At 32.9% G+C, this 23,341-nt stretch overlaps 1 protein-coding gene across 6 annotated transcripts in view; it reads left to right on the top strand.

The window, feature by feature from the left end:
• The window catches only part of LOC125649650 (transient receptor potential cation channel subfamily M member 1-like), a 119,654-nt gene that overhangs the window by 54,685 nt on the left and 41,628 nt on the right, over positions 1 to 23,341 (top strand). For 3 of the 6 annotated variants that reach the window (XM_048877321.2, XM_048877320.2, XM_048877322.2), the window contains 2 exons: positions 20,170 to 20,249; positions 20,651 to 20,816. In XM_048877321.2, the coding sequence (XP_048733278.2) occupies positions 20,170 to 20,249; positions 20,651 to 20,816 (246 nt within the window). Of the gene's footprint in view, positions 451 to 16,480; positions 16,772 to 20,169; positions 20,250 to 20,650; positions 20,817 to 23,341 lie in introns of those variants that run through there. The other 3 variants (XM_048877317.2, XM_048877319.2, XM_048877318.2) reach the window with 2 other exon arrangements.

The following is a 23,341-nucleotide window of genomic DNA, read 5'->3' as shown; positions in this document are numbered from 1 at the left end:
ACAATGCACAATGAGGAAAAAAAGGAAAACTGCAAATATTTGATTTTCCCTACCTCTTTATAAATCTGATAGTGAAATGAGGGCACAGTTAAAAAAAAAAAGAAAAAAGAGGAATAAGTTGAAATAAACTACTTCTGTATAGGGTGATGTGGTGGATTAGGAGGGGCTTTCTACTACGCCGTTATATTGAGAAAAGTATTTGGAAGGGAATAAAAAGGATGCCTTCCAATGCATAATAGGACAGAAAGTGGAAATAGAATTAGTGGCAACTCGACAAGCAGTCTTAAGTTGTCATATTGTCCAAATGCACTTTCGAATAGAGAAGGCTTTCGTGATGCAGGAATTATGTTGAAAGTAGACAAAGAAATCTGTCACTCCCGTGTGAGTTTGACTTCTTTTTTAGAGGATGTTCAGAGTGTCTTTCAGAGGAAAAAGTCAATAACTGTTGTGGTAAGAAATTGCACTTTATTACGATGATTGCACAATTATGCATTCCTACAATTAGTACATAAGGAGGACAATGTGATGATCAATTTATTGACTTTCGCCCTTTTTGTGTGTTTTTTCTTGTTCTGTTGTGACATGTGAAATATATATAGCTGGGTTTTCTCTCTCGATGTAATAATGGTCAGTTGGTAAACTAGAATTGATATTGCTGAATCAGTTTAAACTAACTTTAAGTCGCACATTAGTATTGCATGCATCGATCATTTTCATTTTTAATCACTAATTTTCATGGGTTCAGATTTTTACGGTTTTAGAGGAAATGAGAAGATTTTATGGTGAGATTTTTATGGTTGTTAAACATGAAGACCTTCATCATCATAGTTCACTTCCTCAAGTTTGTGGAGGATGCCCATAAACAGCAACAAAAATTAGATCCCACAGAAATTTCTTATTTTACAGTATGTAAAGTTCCATTTTAAGCTTTAAGGATGCACTTTGCATGTTCTTTTAGCAGTTTTCAAGCTATAGCCACTTTCTTTTTAAAGTTTTGTTTTTCTGTGATATTCAAACAAAACATACATGTAGAATATAATATTTCTAGCTGTATCTGCATGCTACTCCACTTACACTCATTCATATAAACAGGTACACAAATTATATCAGAATCAGATGTTGATTACAGAAAGTAACTTATAAATGCATCATGTATTGCAAACTGTTAAAATATTTTCAAAAAGATACCAATTAAGATCTATGAAATTGACATTGATTTGATTGATTTATGGTAATAATTACTTCTCAACTTCATATTCATTGTGTAAATAGAACAAGAGATATATAAGACTTGGGATTTTGCCTTATTTCAAACTTGAAAAAATCTATTGTTTTGCATAAATGATTATAAAATTTATACACTGATAATTTCCTTTAAACAATGGCCTTACGATACATGTAATTTTTAACTCCATTAAAGTCTGTTCTTGTTGATGTTTTAGTGTAGATACGTATGCTTAGATTGATTCATGATTTTAAAATATTATGTCACAAATAATAGAAACAGGTTTTTATAGTTTCAGAATCCTACTGACAAACAGTGAAGAGACATGATAAAATTTGAAATGTCAGGCATTTTTAATCCACCATGAAATTGTTTGAAATTGATATCGTAGGTATATCTGGGGACTCTTAACTGATTGGCATGGTCAAAATTACGAATCTACATGTGCATGCACATGTGCTTCATTTTGATTGGATAATACAAAAATGTAACTTTTTTATGAATGGAATGGGAAGATATTTACAGCATAGGAAGGTAATGCAAATATCTAGAGTTCTTTATACACTGATTTTGACTACAAAATTACTCTAGCTATTTACCTGATAAAGATATAGAGCATACGGTCGGTGTGACCAGTCAACAGGGGATGCTTACTCCTCCTAGGCACCTGATCCCACCTCTGGTATGTCCAAGGGTCAGTGTTTGCCCAACTCTTAATTTTGTATTCCTTGTGGGAGTAAAATTATGTCAGATTGATCATTGTTTGTTATCTTCACCATTTCAGAAAAATGCAATAAAAAATGCCAATGCACATACATGTGCATCATCTTTTGAATGTTCATTTTCTGAAGGATGGCATAACTTTTTGTTTTTCATCAAAATCTCATGAAATTAATTATATTATAGATGTATCTTGGTACTCCTTACAATTTGTTACAGTCAAAATTACGGGCCAGCACTTTGCATGTGTGCTAAATTCTGATTGGACAATTTTAACATAACCATATCTTTATGATTTGAACCATAGCTTTATGATTTGAACATATTTTATTGTATAAATATACAAAGGGATCAATTAGTTACAAGTTCTAGCAACTTAGAAAACCTCTCCCGAAAATCATAGCACGCATATTCACATGAGCATGACTCTGCACTTCTGCCGATGTCATTCAACAAACATTGGAAGCCTATACCAATGGTATGATTTTCACAATGTTTAAATCATATATAAGTCTAAACCTTTCTTGCTTTTCAATAGATTAGCTTCAAGATTATACTGTAGATTATCCATTAAGATGCTTAATGGATTGACATGGTCAAAATTACTGACCAGCAAGTGTACGATCATTCAGATCATTTATAAATAGCTCTTTTATAATTCAAGGAGATCAAGTGCAAGTTATGATGTTAGCATAAGTTAGAACTTAAACAAAATGGCACCACTTTGTAAATGTGGAAGTTTAGGGAACATCTGTTATGGTCCCCATTACAATTAATTAGAACTGATTTTTCTTTTGTTTGAACATCAAAAAGGGATCTTTATTCTTCGATGAATTGCATATTGATTTCTGATTCTAATTTCTCTATTTCATGCAATGGAGATTTTTTTCTTTTCTCTCTCTCTCTCTCTCTCTTTTTTATAAGAGGTTTAGGAGATTGTAATACTACAAATCTCCATTAGTAAAATTTGTAACAAATGGCTGTCATCGATATTGTCATTAATTTGTTCAGCATTGTTAGGACCACTTTTGTATTGATGATAAACATGCTATATAGTACTTCTAGCTTTACCTTCTTCAACAAAGATAATTATCAAATTTTTATGATCTATGATTCCTCGTAAATGAATTAAATTGTAGCTCTATTTATGATTACGTGGAAAAGATCTGATTTGTAACCAGGCTTAACAAAATATGCATCAACACAGCTTGAAAAGACTTGGAGAAAAATCCAGAGGGCTTTGTTTCATAGGCATCTTTTTGTAACACATGTAAACTATTTTACACGCTCATCAAAGACAGGACATATTATGGTATGGCATTGTACGTCTGACTGTCCAGACATTGTAGGCAAAATACAAAATGAACTGTTAGCTCCAGGATCTTACAACTAGGTGTATTTGATCAACATGATGAGAGGAAGATGCCTATCATTTCTCGGTCAAAGGTCAAGGTCGTAATACCACTAATTAGTAGGAAAACCTTGTAGGGAGGATACAGATTGAACCGTAAGCTCAGGATCTTACAACTTGGTACATTTGATCACAATGATAAGAGAAAGATGCCTATTTTTTTCTCTCAAGGTCTGAGGTCAAAGGTCAAGGTCGTAATATCACTTAAATTAGGAAGAAAACCTTGTAGGCAGTATACAGAATGAACTGTAAGCTCCAGGATCTTACAAATTGGTTCATATGATCACCTTGATAAGAGGAGATATCTATTGTTTCTCAAGGTCAAAGTGATAGTATCATTTAGTAGGAAATTCTTGTAGGCAGAATACAGACCAAATTATTAGGGCTAGGACCGTCATACTTTTTACACATACTCTTCATGCCAAATAGAGGATTCCATTTGTTTTTCAAGGTCAAGGTCATATTATAGCTTTGTAGGAAACCTTGTAGGCAGGATACAGACTGAACCATTGGGGCTAGGACCATCAAAGGTCATAGTATAACTTCGTGGAAAAATCTTGTTTTCGTTACAGATTCAGATATTGCCCTGAAATTTAGTCGTAAGCTTCATCTGAGAGGAATATATTATAAGTTCAGTTTGCATTTCAGCTGGATTGACATCATGACCTACTTTAGGATAAAAGTAGGTGAAACAATTTTCCAGATTGTTTTTCATTATGAATACAGGTATTGTCCTGAAATTTTGTCACAACCTCCCTCTCAGAGATATACATAATAAGTTCACACTTCAACTTGATTGGTGCACCATTACCTACTTTTGGGCTAAAAGGAAGTCAAATAGTTTTCTGAACTTTTTCTCATGGGTACAGATATTGCACTGAAGGTCTAATGAGTGTATGCTGTACCGTTGGTGGTACTCTTGTTTTAGTATAGGGTTGAAAATTAAATTCTTAAATATTTTAAGTATTCCTTCATAATTTCCAATATATTTTTTCTGGCCCTTGGATTATTAACAAAATTATAGTTAAAAGTATCTAGTTCTTGAGCTGAGGCAAGATTGAAATCACCTAGGAACATAAACAAATTGCCACACCTCTGGTCCTGAATTTAAAAGAGTTGAAATAACAAATGTAACCCTACTAGACTTGAACAATTCATTCTAACTCCAGTGTAAAATGAGCATGATCTTGAAAACAAACAATGGTATAGTTCTTAGATTTGTAAAAATTTAGATATTTTTTAGCTCACCTGAGCCAAAGGCTCAAGTGAGCTTTTCTGATCAAAATTTGCCCCTTATCCGTTGTTGTTGTAACTTTTCACATTTTCATCTTCATCTCCATAACCACTGGGTCAATTTCAACCAAACTTGGCCAAAAGCATCTTTGGGTGAAGGGCTTTTAAGTTTGTTTAAATGAAGGGCCATGCCCCCTTCAAAGGGGAGATAATCACAAAAATGCAAAATTAGGATAGGGTCATTTAAAAATCTTCTTCTTAAGAACCACTGGGCCAGAGGAGCTGACATTTACATGAAAGCTTCCTGACATGGTGAAGATTCAAGTTTGTTCAAATCATGATCCCCGGGGGTAGGATGGGGCCACAATAGGGGATCAAAGTTTTTCGTACAAGTATATAGGGAGAATCTTTAAAAAAAATCTTCTTCTCCACAACCATTGAGCCAGATGAGCTGAGATTTACATGAAAGCTTCCTGACATAATGCAGATTCAAGTTTGTTCAAATCATGGTCCCCAGGGGTAGGGTGGGGCCACAATAGGGGATCAAAGTTTTACATAGAAATATATAGGGAAAATCTTTAAAAATCTTCTTCTCAAGAACCAATGAGCCAGAAGAGCTAAGATTTACATGAAAGTTTCCTGACAAAGTGCAAATTTAAGTTTTTTCAAATCATGGCGCCCAGGAGTAGGTTGGGGTCACAATAGGGGATCAAAGTTTACATGGGAATCTATAGGGAAAATCTTTCAAAATCTTTTTCTCAAGAACCATTGGGCCAAAGAAGTTGACATTTACATGAAAGCTTTATGACATAGTGCAAATTCAAGTTTGTAAAAAGCATGGCCTCCAGGGGTAGGTTGGGGCCACAATAGGGACTAAGGTTTTTCATGCAAATGTATATGGAAAGTCTTCAGATATGGGCCAAGGTGTCTCAGGTGAGCGATGTGGCCCATGGGCCTCTTGTTTAATAGTGACATCACATGGGTATGCATGATGAAATGAGCTTTAAGTTTTGCTATTGAGTGGTTTTGATTACAACCTTGATCTTGGTTTCGGTGTCGTGGAACTAAATTGCTTGTCGTGGACTGTCTTCGGAACCCCCAGGAACTCAATAGATGATTATAATCCACTTTGATGTCCTCTTTTAGTGCTTTGTAGAGCTCGACATCTCTGAGATTTTCAGTTTGTTTCCTCTCCCATTTTTGAAATATTATTTTTTGGGGAAAACTGTTGGTTTTGATTCACAAGCCTCTTGACACAGTGTAAAGTTGTTTTAGGTTGTGTTTTAGCTGCCTTAGCTCTTGCGCCTGTTCTAGGAATTTTTTCTCTGTGATTAGATTGAAGCTGTCATACTTGACTTGTGCTTGTACTCTTCCTGTCGTCTTTGTAAGTTTCTCGTCAAATTCACTTTTGATGTCTCTTTAATTTTTTATATGGTCGTCTGTTGGGTTGAATGCAGTTCATCTGCAACATTGATATGCCGGTCTGGGGCCTCCAACCCGAGAAGTCATTTTCTGAGCTGATAGTTTTGGGTTTTTTGGTTGGAGTTTTGTCTGAAACTGTGGATTTTTTATGGTAGGGTCTGGCACTGATTTAAAGCTAAGCTGGACATGCTCTTTGGATAAATTTTCACTTTTGATTGGATGCAGTAAAGTCTTATAAACCCTGCTATACATTTTAGATGAGAAAATATATTAAATTCACGGAGCCTAATTTTTGATCAATTACTGGTCCATGACGTGACTGCATGGAAACCTTTTGATAAGAAATAAGCAAATGAAGTTTATTTCTTATATTCATATTCTATTTCATTTCTATCGGAATTTCCAGCTGTCAAAATAGCCACACTTAAGTCATTCCTCAAGATTCATCTGTATAACACTGTTCACAACTGCAGTGCATTCATGAGGAAATGGCAATCATTACAAATTGTAGAGATATCAAAGGCAGAAACATTGGCAATGTAAATAAATGTACCTCAGGGACACTTGCATTTAGTTCTCATGACAGTTTCTTTGAAACTTGTCAAATTGAACAGCTCTGCTGTTACTGTGCATTATGCATTATGCAGAAATAAACAAAATCTGCTTACATTGGTACCCTTGTTGACTGGTACAAAATTCACACTGTAAATGTATAGATAATATATACAAATGATTGGAACCTATCTCCCTTGTACAAAACATTTTACAGTGGTGGTTTATTGAAGTGCAAACCAATTTTCATTTTTAGGGTGATTAATATCAGGATGATTAGCCACTCTAATGCATATAATCTTGACATTTTTAACAATTTTGCTTGTTTTATTATTTTTGTTGCATATTTATTTTCAAGTAATTTACCTTCCATGGCATAAGCATTAGCATGAAGATGACTTTGGTGCCAGCTAGAATAGCAAAAGGTTTTTCTGAAATTTCTGTTCATCTATTTTTGAAATTCAATGGTGTCAGTGAATTAAACTTTTTTGACAGCAATTAATAAATCAGTTTTTAATAAGGGGGAATTTTATTGTGAGCAAAGGGTGAAATGATTTCTCAAAGTTTTGACAGTTTCAGCACATAGCAATTTTAAAATGTAAGCAACTAATTTACATGCAATTTTTTTAAGGTAGCTTCACCCTCATCTCATGTCACAGGTTTTCATTTTATTTTTTTTATTTCATTAAAATTTGTGCATGATAGAAATATATCTTTAGCAGGAATTTTATTCACTGGATAATGATTATCGCAATTCACCTTTGAATTAGAACGCTTTGGCCGATATAGTATTGCGTTGTGTGACGACACAATTGAATCTGTTTGTAATACAATTGCGAAATGCAACAGAAACTCTCATTGGTCCATATGTATAAGACTGCCCAAATTCCCTTATACGGGAGTAGTCAGCATTTGAAAACATGACGGCCAGATGCTAGATGGAAAAAAAACTTCAAAGGAAGAAAGAGAAAAAGTTGTATTCTTGTGTTGTTGTCTCATAAATGTAATATAAAAAAATTCCTAACATATTTTCCTACTATACTTGTGTCCAAACTTACCTTCAAATATTTATTAAAGCCCCATACGACCCAAAGACTCGATCACAGCTTTTGATGATTTCGTTCGTAGACGTAGCCATGTTAGGTAGCTAGTCAATTCGAATCCCGGTTCATTTCCATATTGGCACAATAGCGTCTAGATGTGTACTAATACCCCACAAATATTTTAGCTAAATTGTTTAAATAATATACCACCCCAATCCTATTAAATGATAATTATTCAAATAGCTAAACTCACGGCAGTGCGGCTTTCATTAGTCATGAGCGGCTGCGCCGGCCGGTCTCCATCTAATGTCCTTATGTAGCATATTCGTTCATCTACAGCTTATTTTACCTTTACAAAAACTGGTACAAAAATGTTTTAATTTCTATTAATTATTCGTGTTGATAATAAATGAAGAGCGAATACATAACTTACAACCGATTTTATGAATAGATACCAATAGCAAGAGTTCGAATTGACTGGCTACCTAACATGGCTACGTCAACAAACGAAATCATTTGAAGCTGCGAGTTTTCGGGTGGTGTGTGGCTTTAATGAATATTTGAAGGTATGTTTGGACGCAAGTATATAGTAGGAAAATATGTTAAGATTTTTTTATATTGAGTTTATGAGACAGCAACACAAGAATACACTGATTTCAGGCCTCAACCGTCCACAGCTTTTTGTGACCCGTAAATCGAAGGTTTTTATAAGAGGTGGATCTTTTCAGAGAGCTATGTACAGTTCTCCAGCTACACTGAATCCGCTTGAGAAAGTGGGCGGGCTGTAATCGGCCAATGAAAACTCTTGCTGTATTACATCAAACATATCATTCAAACTGTTCAATCGTCTCATTTAATTGTGTCGTCACACAACGCAATACTATATCGGGTAAAGCGTTCTAATTCAAAGCTGAATTGCGATAAATATTTGGTAAAAGTATTTGGTATTAAAAAGAAAATGTTGTCAAAGGCAATAACTTTTATGCCAGTATTTCTCTTTTATGTATACACAATGATTTCCTTGATATCCACAATTAATTTATGTATATTTGAAAACAGTTTTTTAGTATAAACTCAGGTGATCTATTGCAATTGGTTGTCGTCGTGCGTTAACAATTGAACACTTTTAACTTCTTGATAACTACCAATCCAATTCTTTTCAAATTTGGTATGAAGCATCTTTAGGACAAGGGGGGCATAAATTGTAAATATCAGGACTCCAGCACCCCTGGGGCCTTAGGGGTGGGGTAAAAACTGCCCAAAATTGACCAATTTTGAAAAATCTTCTCAAGAACCACACATGTGTAAGAAAAACTAAATGCATAGTGATGTAGAGCAGGAAGGCCTTTACCAAAATTGTAAATTTCATGATCCCCGGGGTAGGGGTTCTGACCCCAGAGTGGGGCCAGCCAAACTAACTATATAGTGCCTATGTGTAAAACACTTAAATAACATTTTTAGTACTATTGATACTAAATTGAAACTAAATGGATATTTAGAAAGAGCAGGTAGTCTTTTACCAAAATTGTAAATTTGATGATCCCCAGAGTAGGGGTGGCCAAACTTAGTATATATAGTATTTATGTGTAAGTTTGCAGATACTGTATAAAATCTGAATGCATACTTAGGAATAGCAGAAAAGGATATACAAAAAATAGTGAATTTTACAACCCAGGGTTTTGACTCTAGGATGAGTCCAAATTAGTCGTATCTTTTGATGTTTTAATGTTAATACACTTATTATATTATGTAAAGCCTTTCATCAGTGTATGCACTTTTGAGGACAGTGAAGTTTTAAGAACACATCTTGTTTTATACTGTTGCTGAACATTAGAATTTAGCTAAGATTTTTAAAACAGGAATTTTTTTCTAGATTTCATAGACCGTGGGAGTAGTGATACTTTTTCACTAGTACTGATCAGGTGACCGATAAGGCCTGTAGGCCTCCTGTTGGAATTAGAATTTTGTCTTTTCAACCAGTTTTCATGTATTTTTGTCATGTTGTTTAAGTTATACTGAGCTCTTACACATTTTATAATACTACGTCAGAAGATGGTGATTCAACTGATTTGTGAAATTACTTATATCGTTTGATTTGTTTGTCTATCATCGTAGCTCAGTGCATGGATAAGGCATATGGTTGCTGAATATCTCCAATCCGCCAGTGTCTTTTCTTTATATTTAATGAAATAATTTTTCTAAAAAAATTTCGTGTTGATTTGATAAACTCTTTCAAGGTGTAGTGAGCCACCTTAATGAAATAATGTGATTTTCTGATGTTGATATAAACTTTTGTTTTTGTATGTCTGACATCTTTAAAAAGTTGGAACATATATGTATATTTTCTTTTGTTATTGATTAAATTGACTGATATGCAGTGGAAATTAATACAGTTTTTCTACTTTGAGCCATTAATTTGAAAAGTCACATGAGGGTGGGGCTACCTTAAGAATCATGGGTCAATTTTAAGGTGGCTCACTATATCTAAAAAAGTATGAAATGATTTGATCATGAAAGATATGATGATTTGTAAAAAGTACATGTGTCGAAAAGGCTAAACATATGCAATTGGGGGGGGGGGGGGGGGGGGGGGGGGGGGACCCATGATTTTCAAAACTTATTTCAATGAATAACACAAATGACACGTACTGGTGGATTTGAACTCAGCATCTGTGGTTCAGTAACCCTATACCTTATCCACTGAACTATGATAATAGATAAACAAATCCGTCGAAACAAGTAAAATTTTTACAAAACAGTTGAATCGCCATCTTGTGACATGGAGTCTTTTAAGATGTACAAGTCTTGATGTAGTGAGCTACCTTACAGGACCAGTGTTTATGATATAGAAATTATTAACTGGATTGTGAAATTAATGGGATGTAATCATCTGATATTTAGATTTCACAGACAATCTGCAATCCATCGAAACAAGTAAAATTTTACAAAACAGTTGAATCGCCATCTTGTGACATGGAGTCTTAAGATGTACAAGTGTTGATGTAGTGAGCTACCTTAATGGACCAGTGTTCATGATATAGAAATTATTAACTGGATTGTGAAATTAATGGGATGTAAATCATCTGATATTTAGATTTCACAGACAATCTGTTTATTTTGACTCTGCAAAAGGTCTAAACTTTGTGCTTAATGATAGTGTTTTGTAATGTATACCTAGGGAGGCCAAGAACAATTTAAGATACGAGTATCAAGACACATAAATACTAGTTTTAACTATAATAGGTTTATAGTGTTTTTATGAATACCTTGCACAATTCACTGATGAAGCAGGTTGCAAAAAATATTGTGGTAATGGAATAAAGTCTAGATAAGATAAAGTATATGTATCATGTACATGACTGAGAGAACATGTGTATGAAACGTCATTGTATGTTCCATGTCAAGAGTTGATTAGACTATGTAATAGGCCCGGAGCCCTGTTTGATGTCCATATAAGTATCTAGTTTCCATGGGTTTATTAGATGTTGGACTTGTCTGTCACTTTATCACCATCTTTTTATACTGACAAGACGAAACAAAACCACATCAGTAATTTCAAAATTTGAGGGTTTTTTAAAATCCCAAAATGGAAATAAAATTATGCAATATTAATAAATTCATTCTCATGATTTCAAAATTGGAGTTAAATTTTTTTTGGGGGGAGAATTCCAAAATAGAAATAAAACAAAGGAATATATATGAAATCTTGTATTAAATTGGTACAGTTGAAATAAAAAAAAAATGTTTCGATGTGTTGATATGGACAAAAGCACTGGTTTGGTAGTTAAATGCCATTGTCATAGGAAAGATAGAAAAAAAAGAGTACAATACTGCAGGATGAAAATAATTAATACAGTATGTTCATTGTCATCAAAGGAAGACATTTGATGTTTGATTTACTGCTAGAAAATTGCTCATTAAGAATGAATCATCTGGCTGTCCGAGGATGTAAGAAGTTTTACAGATTATAGGAACAGGTAATAAGATGAACTTTAAAAGGTTCAAGCTCAATTCTACAGTCAAACATTGTGTACAAGTCTAGATCGGTACATCTTATTGGGTTTTCTTGTGTCAAAAAGTGTCCAACAAAGTCTTAGACACATGTCATTCTCGAGAAAAGATGGGTTTATTCAAATCTATCTGGAAAACTGTTCATTCTAGACAAAGCTCTTGATCTGAATATTCAAACCACAAAGACTTTCAGCGGAAATTTTCAAAGAAATTAATTGAAGGCTATTTGTGAAATCTAAAAGTTTGATCACGGGTCAATTTGTGATTTCGCAGCATTATGGAATGTATAATTAACAAGGACGGTTAATTGATTTAATGTTGGTTATGTCTTAAATAGGTGCACATATTTTTGTAATGAATTGGAATTGACTCGCAGGTAAATTTTATATTTCCTGTTTTGTACATATGCGTGGTGTTTCCTTGAAAAGTAAATCCTAAAAAAAAAATATACAACCGCACATTAAGTGTGTTGTATATGCATTAACACACACACGTTTAGTTCATGAAAATTAGATTAACACATTGCATATAAAACAATATATATAATTTCTGAATCATTTGAAAGTGATTGACTTATTGTTGTTAAGGTGAACAAGTTGGAATTTCTGTGTAGGAACCTATTGCATACCGTAAGAGTTGTCACAGTCTTGGCAGCCAAAGTTTCACTCTGAAAAAACTCAGCTGGAGCTTTTAACCTGTCAAACAGTTTGACCACTGATCAGAATCTTGACCAGCAATATAGGAAGCAAGAAGGGAGACCAGGTGAAAAAAATATGAAAGGACTCTTGTTCAAGGCCTGTCTGGCAGGTGACTGATTTATGACTCCAGGGGGGTGACTGCAGACTTAGAGTGTGAGATTCAGAAAAAGGGGGCACTCACTGGTGCAGTAGGTCACCATGTTCAGTGTGGACCAGGGATATCAAAATCGCTCCCGGTCTCGGACTAGTCTCGTTTCACTGTGGGATGATTTTTCCAAGCTCCGACGCTCACTGCTGAAGAAAAAGAAGGTGCGATATGAAATCTATCTTTTTTCATTTATAATGTATTCATTTAATTTGTCTTTGTGTATTGATATATGGATTTTATATATATATATATATATATATATATATATATATATATATATGTGTGATATATGCACCAGTAGACTACGGACAGAAAATGATGGGGTTGCGTAAAGCTATTATTGCACCTTTGACCAGGTTATATCATCACAACTTTGAAATTCCCAATTCCTGTTTGTTTTTTATTCTGCACCGTACATATCAATTTAAGATTTTTCATGTACAGTAAGTGTTGTTACAGAGACAAAATGATTTACAAATTATTACAAACCAGCTTCCATGTGAATAATTTTTTTGAGTTGTCTTTCCTTGATGAAATTATTTTATGTTTTTAAACTTTGTGCTGTATTTAGCCCTCACAACATTTACAAATGTTAATTAATGACTTCATAACTTTTCACCAAGAGATTTATTTGTAACTTGACTTTCTTTTCTGAGATATTCACAGAAATCTTGCTATTCTCATAAACTTCAATGATAAATTGATTAAGCAATGAAACTATTGATTAGGAGGAAAGTATCATTTTTGAAAAACCTTAATTTGGTGAATCATTTTTATTGATCAAAACCCTCTAAATGATGATCATGGTTGTAATGAAGTGATATATACCTCACCATTGATCAAATATAAAATATAACCATATGGTATTGAATACCTTTATTCGGTATTTATAAACAGATGATGTAAAATTAGAATATTTTGACACAGTACTGGTGTAATGCTACCAAAAAACCCATAAGTTCATTTTTTTGGTAAAGTTGAAAGAGTTTGGCCTATGCAGCTGTTGCTTCTTAATTAGGATGCCTTCCCATATATAGGCTCAGTACTGGCCTTGTCTGTCAATTTTTCCCCCTGTATATGATTATAATTTCTCAATCAGACTGTCAGGAATGATATACTTTATGGAAGAGAAGCCAATTAATTTTTATATTTTTGAAAAGCTTGCCAAAATTATCATACCAAAAATTGATGGATCTTGTGGATATTTTGAGACTTGTTTGAAATTTTGTAAGCATAGGAAAATTTTGTAACTATAATACTGTAAACAAGGAAATTTGTAAATATACTGTAAATAGATTTTTATTTTTTTTGATACTGTAAACAGAAATTTTGTAAAGTTAAACATACTATAAACAGGAAAATTTTGTAAATATACTGTAAACAGGAAAATTTTGTAAACATACTATAAACAGGAAAAATTTGTAAATATGCTGTAAACAGGAAAATTTTGAAACTTTACTGTTAACAGGGAAATTTTGTAAATGCTAAGTAAATAAGGAAATTTTGTAAATATATTGTAAACAGGAAAATTTTAAAACTTTACTGTTAACGGAAATTTGGTATGGATACTATAAACAAAGAAATGTTGTAAATATACTGTGAGCAGAGGAATTTTGTAACAATTCTGTAAAAAGGGAAAATGTGTAATATGATACTGTAATCTGAAAATTTTGTAAGTATATTTTAAACAGAGAAAAAATTATAATGATACTGTAAATGGAGATTTTGTAATGATTCTGTATATAATGAAACTGTAAACAGGGACATTTTGTAACAATTTTGTATACAAGGAAATTCTGTAATGAGACTAAACGGAAAATTTTGCCCATGCAGTGTTATTTTCATCCAAATGCAATAAGAAATGATTTGGTGCCATTTGAAATTTATCTTACTTCAATTTTAAATTTTATTTTAGGGTAATGGGTATAAGGGTTAAATTCTCCTGGTATTGAATTCACCCACTCAGGATGATGGTGAATTGTTGAAAATAAAATGGAAGTGAGATGATCGAGGTTCAGATGGGGTAGAATTGTTTGTTGGAATGAATGTGGTGTATGCTTTTATGCCCTAAGTGTATAAGATGTGATATTTTAAGAAATTTCTGGAATATATAATATATTAAACTGAAATTTGGTTGATATTGTGCATGAAAATGTGATTAATTTTGCATGCATGTATAAAAGAAATCATGAAACAAGCACTATGAAGGCATGCATAAAGAAAAAATTACCAGGGGCAGTTGACTTTAAACTGTATTCACAGTACTGGCCCCGGCCCTTTATGTGATCCAATTTGTTTTTTACATTAAAACAGAGATGATGGATCCCCAGACCGCCATTTAAACTTGCAACTGTGCTGAGCTGTTTGTATTTACTACTTCTCCAGGCCAACTTTGTGCCATTTTCAACCTCTGTGGAGGTCTCTCAATTTTATTTAAAGAAGGGTTATGTTCTTTTCAGATGATGAAGGATCAATACTGGCATTTGAATTGTTGATCAGAACATAGAACATATGAATAATGACTTTTTGTGATTGCTTTGTTACTGTCACAGGATTTATATTTGTTCTTATCATAATTGGGGCCAAACTTTGGCCCATTAGGGATCCAAAGGTTAAAATAAGAGAGCATGTATACATGTAATTAAAAATAATCTTTAAAAATCTGCTAATTTTTTTTCTTCAAAAATCTGTGTTGAAACTTTTTGTTTTGGCCTAAATGGTGCTACAATAATTAAGACTTAAGACTTTTCCTCAAGTTACATAAAGAAAAATCTTCGAACACTTCTTCTCGAATGACAAAGCTGAAATTTATTGAAGCTTGCAAGTGTCCTCTGTAGTAGGGGTTCATATACACTGTATGGTCAATGACCCAGTTTCTGAGGCCAAAATGATATGTCCAAAATACATGAGATCTGGTACATAGAAAAAGTATGTGGTAAAGGCAACTTAGTTGAATGTTGTGGTCCATGAGGCTTTTCTTATGATGATCCTTTCAGAATGGAAGTTTAGTATACAGTACATTGATAGTGACCCAAATAATAGATATGAAATTATAAATAGAACTTTAAGTATTGATTATATACTTTGAACTAAATTCTGTAAATATTTATAGCATATAGGCCATCTGAAAAAGCTATTTATAGAATGATTTGACAGTATTATCTTCATTTAATACCTGGGAGCACAAAGGCTTGCTTACTCAGCAGTCTAGACCCGGTGAAGTAGATGACCACATAGATGGTGATGGATGGCTGCTGTGACTTAAAGTGATAGTTTTATTAATCGTAATTTAGATGGTCAAAAATCTTGCTGCATTCTTGCAGTTGGCAGACGCAAATCTCTTATCAATGTTCTGAAGGATTCAAGGATATCAGAAAAATAAGTACTGTGTGTGTTTTTTAAAACTGCTGTTTGAATTTCGCTGCTGACTGTTGATCAAAATCATGAAATAAAAGAAGCAGTGAAAATAAATTTACTTAAATCAGACATTTGAAAACTCTATGAAAAGGAATTGTGACAAAGAAAATGATCAAGAGCAAATTTAAAGCTGTTCATATAAATTAGATATATTTCATGAGTAATGAAAGAACTCCATATAAAGCTGATAATAAATTTATTTCAAATATTAAAGTAACAGCACCATAGGAAACTGATTGTAATTATCTGGATAATCCTGTTATTGTATTTATAAATAAAACCCCCCTCTATATAAACTTTTATTGTGACCAATAAGTGGGTCCAAATAAAGTCTACAGTTTTACCGTAATTCCCAGATTTTATACACTCTGAACCTAACCTGTGGGATTCTGTTGACTGTCACAATGACTTGTTAATGAAGATTTTACAGGTGTGTACTCAATTTGTTATAGAGAGACTGTCGTCATTTTTCGAAGTGACAGCCTCATTAGGCCTTCTTCTGGCTAAAGTTCATTACCATTTTTAATGAGATGAAGGGACATATAATAAAGTTTATTTGGTGTAAGACCGCAGAGATGCAGAAAACATTAATGTTTACTCAAATAACCTGATTTCAGAGACTGTGAAATAATGATTGTGAACGGTGGCAGATACTGTAGCTGAGGGATGTTATAGACTCTATAGGTGTTTTAAAACTTTGACTGACTGATTCTTATAGTGTGAAATATGCCATTCAGTATGGGAAAAAAGGCGAAAGATCCATTTTCATCTAAAGGGTATAAGAAGCGCAAAAAGAAGCGAAGCATCGAGAGAACGCAGAGCTCTAGCAGTCTGGCCTATATATGGGAAGGCATTTCAAATTTCCGACGTTCATTCATGACAAAAGAAAAGGTTGGAATATAGGAGTTCTATGTTTTATTTTTGAGAAAAAAAGCACACCATAGTACCACATGTAAGTGAAGCATATACACATTGAGATAGCAAAGTTCATGCAAATGGTAAGATATTTTATTGCATCAGCTTTACTGTAGAAAGTACGTATAATTGAATGCTGTCAAGTTACTCATTTGGTCTTTAAAGAGTAAAAGGGGGAAAAAAAAGCCACAATGAATATGTCTTTGAAAATTTGAGAGATGACAGAGTTTATAAGATACCGTCCTAAATTTATAGCTTAAGTCCCTGGCCTGTGGCTAGTGCACTCTTTGTAGATAGACAGATGCCTTGATGGTAACTGCCATCACCATCGTTAACATTAATTGAAGTGTCAGAGGATAACACCTTTGGTTGATATAACATTTGGTGAGGATTATAAGTCAGTAACAATCTTTTTCCCCACATGCTAAATGGCTAAAGATATATATATAATATATGTGAAAATGTATGATTTGAATTTTTTTTTTTTCAAACTTATATTCTTTTGTGACAAAGCCATTTTTCATAATACATAGTCAGTAAATAAGGAATTTCAGTCTCCCGGCCCACTTTTTTTTTTTTTTTTTTTTTTTTATAATATAAAACTAAAAAATCACTAAGTGTCTATGATTTTTATAATTTCATACACATGGAGATATTGGAGAACATGTTTGATTTTCTACTATTGAACCTATCTGAAAGATTAGTGATTTACATTCAATAGTTTTTATTCTCCTTATCAATTCCATTTTCGAATTTCGTGTTCATATGTCAATTATGTGTAAAACAGTTGGCAGTACTTGGTACAGTGCCAAACTATGATTGGGCGGCCGGGTCATGTATTGACTGTGGAGACATTGAAGGTGTCAGTTCCTTGATCTAACATACTTGTTTGTCGAATTAAGCAAAAAATATACACAGAAGTAAAAGCTAACTGAAAATTTTCCAAAATATTTTTCAGTTAATTATTTCATGAACCCTAAAGAAACATACTTTTGGACTTTTTCTCCCAATCAGAAAATCATTTAATCACCAGTTTTCCCTGTTCCACTTTAGTGTTTTCATTTTACATAACACTGTTGTAAATGCGTATATTATTGACTTAAAAACACATTCATTTGGTGTTGATGTAAACATGCATATATAACAATAAAATGTGATTTTGTTTTCGTTATCGGAGGGCATAACAGTTGGAAATCTTAAGGTAAATCTGTGTCATCATCACAGAGGGACTGCATTTGGGGAAAGTGCCATCTGAAGTTTGATCCTCCCCCCCCCCCCCCCCCTTTGAAACATTTCTGAATCTGCCATTGCAGTGATGGATGAAAATGTCACTATTAAAACAACTTTCAATGAGATGATTAACATGTTGTCACAATTTGTCATACAGAAGTATGTCATTGTGACAAAAATGAAATTTTGGAATTTTTTTTTTTATCTTTGTCCTTTTGAATTTGACATCTTATCTAAAGTAAACTCAGTGGATTAAAGTGTTAGACTGGCAATTTATAGATCGCACAGTCAAATTTTACAGGGATTTTGATTTTTTTCCCCTGATGATTTTTCACTAAAATCAATTGCAATATTTTGCTACATTAGGCAATCTTTTGAATTTCTAGCTCTACAACTTTTATTACATTTAATTATCTGACAGCTAGATTTCATTCATGAAGAGATTTGATCAGTGTGTTGTTCCTTCTTTATCCTTCATTGGCCATTATAACACTTAAAATGTAAGTGACAGTGAGCGTTCAAAATTTTATTTGAACCTAAATTCATGACCTTGATATTTGACATACTTTCTAAAAACTTCATTTAATCTTTTGAATCTTTGGAGTAATGGCTTGTATGTTTTACTTTTCTATTTATTGGGCAAGGCATGCATGCCTTACAGTACCTAAATATTTGACCTTGTGATCTTGATGGTTTCCTTTGATAAAAAATGACATTTTTACCAAAAATTGACTGACATTTGACTGTCTTTAAAAAAATTAGCTTTTTTCATTGTCTTCGAAATGGTAAGAAATTGCTTGGATTTCTTATTTCACTCTTGTATTGTAGGACATTTAAATCAATAACCTAGCTTACTTTGAACTTGATTACATTAGGCCAATCTTTTTAAACCTTTGCCTACAACTTTTTAGTCCAAAGAGTTGGGACTTTCACATTTGACTTGTCCATTTTATTCTCTAAGACTTACAGAAGTTTACGTACCAAAACATTTTAAAGCATGCAGGCCCTCCTGTACTTTCTAGAAACTTGATTCGAGTGACTGTGTCTATTAAACAGTAAAAATGAGATAGGATTTTAATTTCATGTGTGTATTCTTTGTTAATTTTTTTTTTTTGGTGTTTAATTACTGCTGATTGTGAGATATTGAAAAGTGCTGCACTGCAGGACTGTCGTATTTTATATGTCATTTTTATTGAACAACACATGGAATGATACAAGAATCTTGTTCTTGTTCATATAAATTTGATACATAAAAATTATGTGAATTTCATCAGGTGAGCATTTCAAGGTCCAATGGGCCTCTTTATTTAAAGAAGAGAATTTAAGGAATCACTGTCGCTGAAATTATCCCCCACACTTACGAGAGTTCCTCAAGGACATTTACTAATAGTGTAAGTCCTAGAAAAACTTAGTGTCCGATTTCTTTTGATACAATGAAGGAAAAAAATCTGTGTCTTTTGATTGCTGTACCAGTAAATTGCTTGAAATGTTTCTGACATACAGTAGCAGGTCCTAAGATCTGATTAATCTCATTTCCAAGAAATGTAGAGTATTCCGACAGCTTAAAAGTACAGTATAGTGAAATGGAGCCTGATACAAGATGATAATACTTTTAAGCCCAAATGGATTGGTATCATGCAATTTTAAAAATAGTTAATATATTTGTCTTGTGATGCATTGATAATGAGGGTGAAGCGGTACTCTTCCGTGTATTATCTATAATATTCTTAATTTTATCATTTTTGTATATTCCATGTATTATTAGTAACATTCCATTTATTTTCTGTAACATACCAATACTAATCTGTATATAATATTACTGGTTTTCAGTCCCACTCTCAGAGTGTATACATGTATCATTAGTAATATTCCATTTATTATCTGTAATATAACATATAATATAATCTGTAAAATTACCGGTTTTCAGTTTCTGACTGTCCCACTCTCAGAGTGTATACATGAATCATTAGTATTAACATTCCATTTATTATCTGTAATATGACATATATAATCTGTGATATTAATGGTTTTCAGTTTCTGTGTCCCACTCTGTATACATTTATTCCAGGTTAACAAAAAAGATAATCATTCAGTATAATGTGAAATATATACTGTTAGTCATTATTATTATGTTTTTCTTGTAGAACCAGAAATCATGGATTGAGAAGACGTTCTTCAAAAGAGACTGTACCAAATTCATCAAGAGTTCAAGAGACCCAGGAAGGCAAGAACAATGTCATATAGCAAATATTAGTCGTAGAATCCATCAGTTAAATGTCTATTATTGACCAGATGCACAAATTTATAAGTTTTTGTTCAGAATTCACATGTCTAGAATGAAAAAAAAAGTGTATAAACTTTTACAAAGCAAATTGTAGGCAATTAGTAAACAAGAAGAACTAAAAACTTAAAATGAAGTAAACAATATTTATAAGAAGGTTCATAAATCTTCTACATTTGCATCATGTTTTTGAATTTCATTCTTATTTTTGATTCAAGTAAATCCAGTCACGATAAAGTTATCACATATGTCAACATGAATCGTTTCATAGTGTCAGAGTTGAAACAGTTGACGTATTTGAATTACGTATTTGAAATGCATGTTTGAATGTATGAATTGTGCAGGTGCTGCTGTGGCAGACCCATTGCTTGGCATGTGGCGGAAATCAAACCAACTGACAGTCCCAGCATCAATGAAAGGTGGCACCCTTATACACATACTGAGAGCAAACCCACTGATGCCTACGGCACTTTAGAATTCCAGGGGGCGCCCCACGCCAGTAAAGCTCAGGTAGGTTTGACACAAACAGACCAACTAACAGTCTCTTTCCATGTATGAGGTGGTATTTTGAACACCCATAGTTCCAACTCAGGCAGTGTTTGAAAAGAGTGGAAGATTTTTCAATTTTAAGATCAAGCAGAATCTATCAAATTGAGCACAGGTATACCATACAACAAACAGTTAGGCATAATTGATGCATTTTTTAAAAAATGGGGGGGGGGGGGGTGAATTTTAGGGAACTTGTAAAAGCCCAGTGGCAATTTTCACAAAAAATCTTACAACTAAGATAAAAATTTTATCTCTGCCTTATACTCAACTGAGTCCAGCTGTGTGTCGAGCAAAGAACAGAGTTTCATCACCAATGTATATACTTAGTTTTGCTCATTCAGAAACATATCAGCAAATAATTATAAAAAAAAATTCATCTTAATTGTAAGATTTTTTGTGAAAGGGGCCACAGAGGAATACAGTGGCAGTTCTTGACATAATGGACTATAATTAGAAGCACCCCTCCATAGAAATCCCCCTTTCTTTTCTTTCTCTACCAACAATTAGCTTGTTATGACGTTTACATCAGGTGATGAATGTGAAGCGGTAGGACAGAAGTTGACATGAATTGCCATATGTCTTCACAGCTGCTGGTACCTGGAGTTTTATGCTTACATTGACACCAATGAATGACAGTAATAGTCTACAACGCATCACATTACAAACATTTTCTGCAACAGCAGGATATAGAAGGAAGTGACCTTGCTAACCTTAAACCACAAATTTGGTAAACTAGAAATGTCATTGATTGTATTTAGAACTTTATTTAAGTTAATAAATTTTAGACACCAATGAAGCAAGTTTGTTGGAAAAGCTGCTAAAAAAAAATAATTCTGATGCAAAGAAGTATGTTCATGAATGGTGTCAGCCAGCCTTTTAAGAAATATCAGGTTGTGTTGAGGTTCTGCACATCAAATATACCATCCATTGAGTTAATTTTACTCAGGTGAAGGGTATCTGAGCTTTATAAGCTTTGTCAATTTATTCAAAACAAGTGTTTCATATTTAGGTAGTTTTTACTGGTTTTCATATAGCCCCAGGTCATCCCTTAGATTTGGACCAGAGATTGGGGTGCATGCAAAGAGAAGAAAGCGTATTTTACACAAGTTTAAGGAATTTATAGGATTAATAATGCAGATTATGAAGACATGCAACAAAATAGGAGTATGGCATAACGAGAAACAGAAAGTGGATCATACTAATGATACAGAGTAGATTAAAATCTATTGAAACTAATTAGGGGCCCTTAAGGACAAACGTACATAAGAAGAAAGTCAAAAGTGATAGCAGCAGTTGACATAAAAAGAAAGAAACTGACTACAGAGGATTGTAGCAGATGGGGATTATCTGTAATAAATGCTTATAAGACTTAAGTTATTAATACACATACAAAATGGAACCTGTAACGGGTACACTTGTACTAGATTATTATAAAATATTGCCTAGCTTGATAAGATATTACATGTATAAAATATTGCCTAGCTTGATAAGATTTTATAAAATATTGCCTAGCTTGATAAGATTTTATAAAATATTGCCTAGCTTGATAAACAACATATCATGATATACACATCCTTTTGATAGTTGTAATCATTGATTTTGAAATTTTGTAAAATTTATGAATCTACACATTTAATTACTAAATAGATTGAGAAGGATTCTGAGATGAATGATGAGATCTAGGGATTTATCATGTAAGGAATGGAAGGGATACCACAAGGTGTAATTTGATAGGATCTCAGGTTACTCTAGCCTGCTAGCGGTTTAGTTTCATTTTTATTTTATTTATTTATTTATATTGCCACTGAAGTAAGGACATTAATCAAGGCTCTTGTAGGAGTAGATTTCAAGTTTGGTTTGAGATTCCTGAAGGTTGTATTGGATAGTCCAATACACATATTGATATGTATTCCCATTTTAAATAGAAATTTTAGAGACACTTCTGTTGTAAGACTTTAATTTAACATAACATCTATTGTCAGTTTTTTTTTTTGTCTCTTTCAATAACAGATATATGTTACATCTAATTCCTTTAAAGACATTGATTTTACAATGATATTGTTTATCAGTTCAGATTTTACAATGATATTGTTTATCAGTTCAGATTTTACAATGATAATTGTTTATCAGTTCAGATTTTACAATGATATTGTTTATCAGTTCAGATTTTACAATGATATTGTTTATCATTTCAGATTTTACAATGATATTGTTTATCAGTTCAGATTTTACAATGATATTGTTTATCAGTTCAGATTTTACAATGATATTGTTTATCAGTACAGATTTTACAATGATATTGTTTATCATTACAGATTTTACAATGATGTTGTTTATCAGTTCAGATTTTACAATGATATTGTTTATCAGTTCAGATTTTACAATGATATTGCTTATCAGTTCAGATTTTACAATGATATTGTTTATCAGTTCAGATTTTACAATGATATTGTTTATCAGTTCAGATTTTACAATGATATTGTTTA

The sequence above is a fragment of the Ostrea edulis genome, chromosome 5 (assembly GCF_947568905.1).
Source record: "Ostrea edulis chromosome 5, xbOstEdul1.1, whole genome shotgun sequence".
NCBI lineage: Eukaryota > Metazoa > Mollusca > Bivalvia > Ostreida > Ostreidae > Ostrea > Ostrea edulis.
This window is presented reverse-complemented; position numbering and strand designations above follow the sequence as displayed.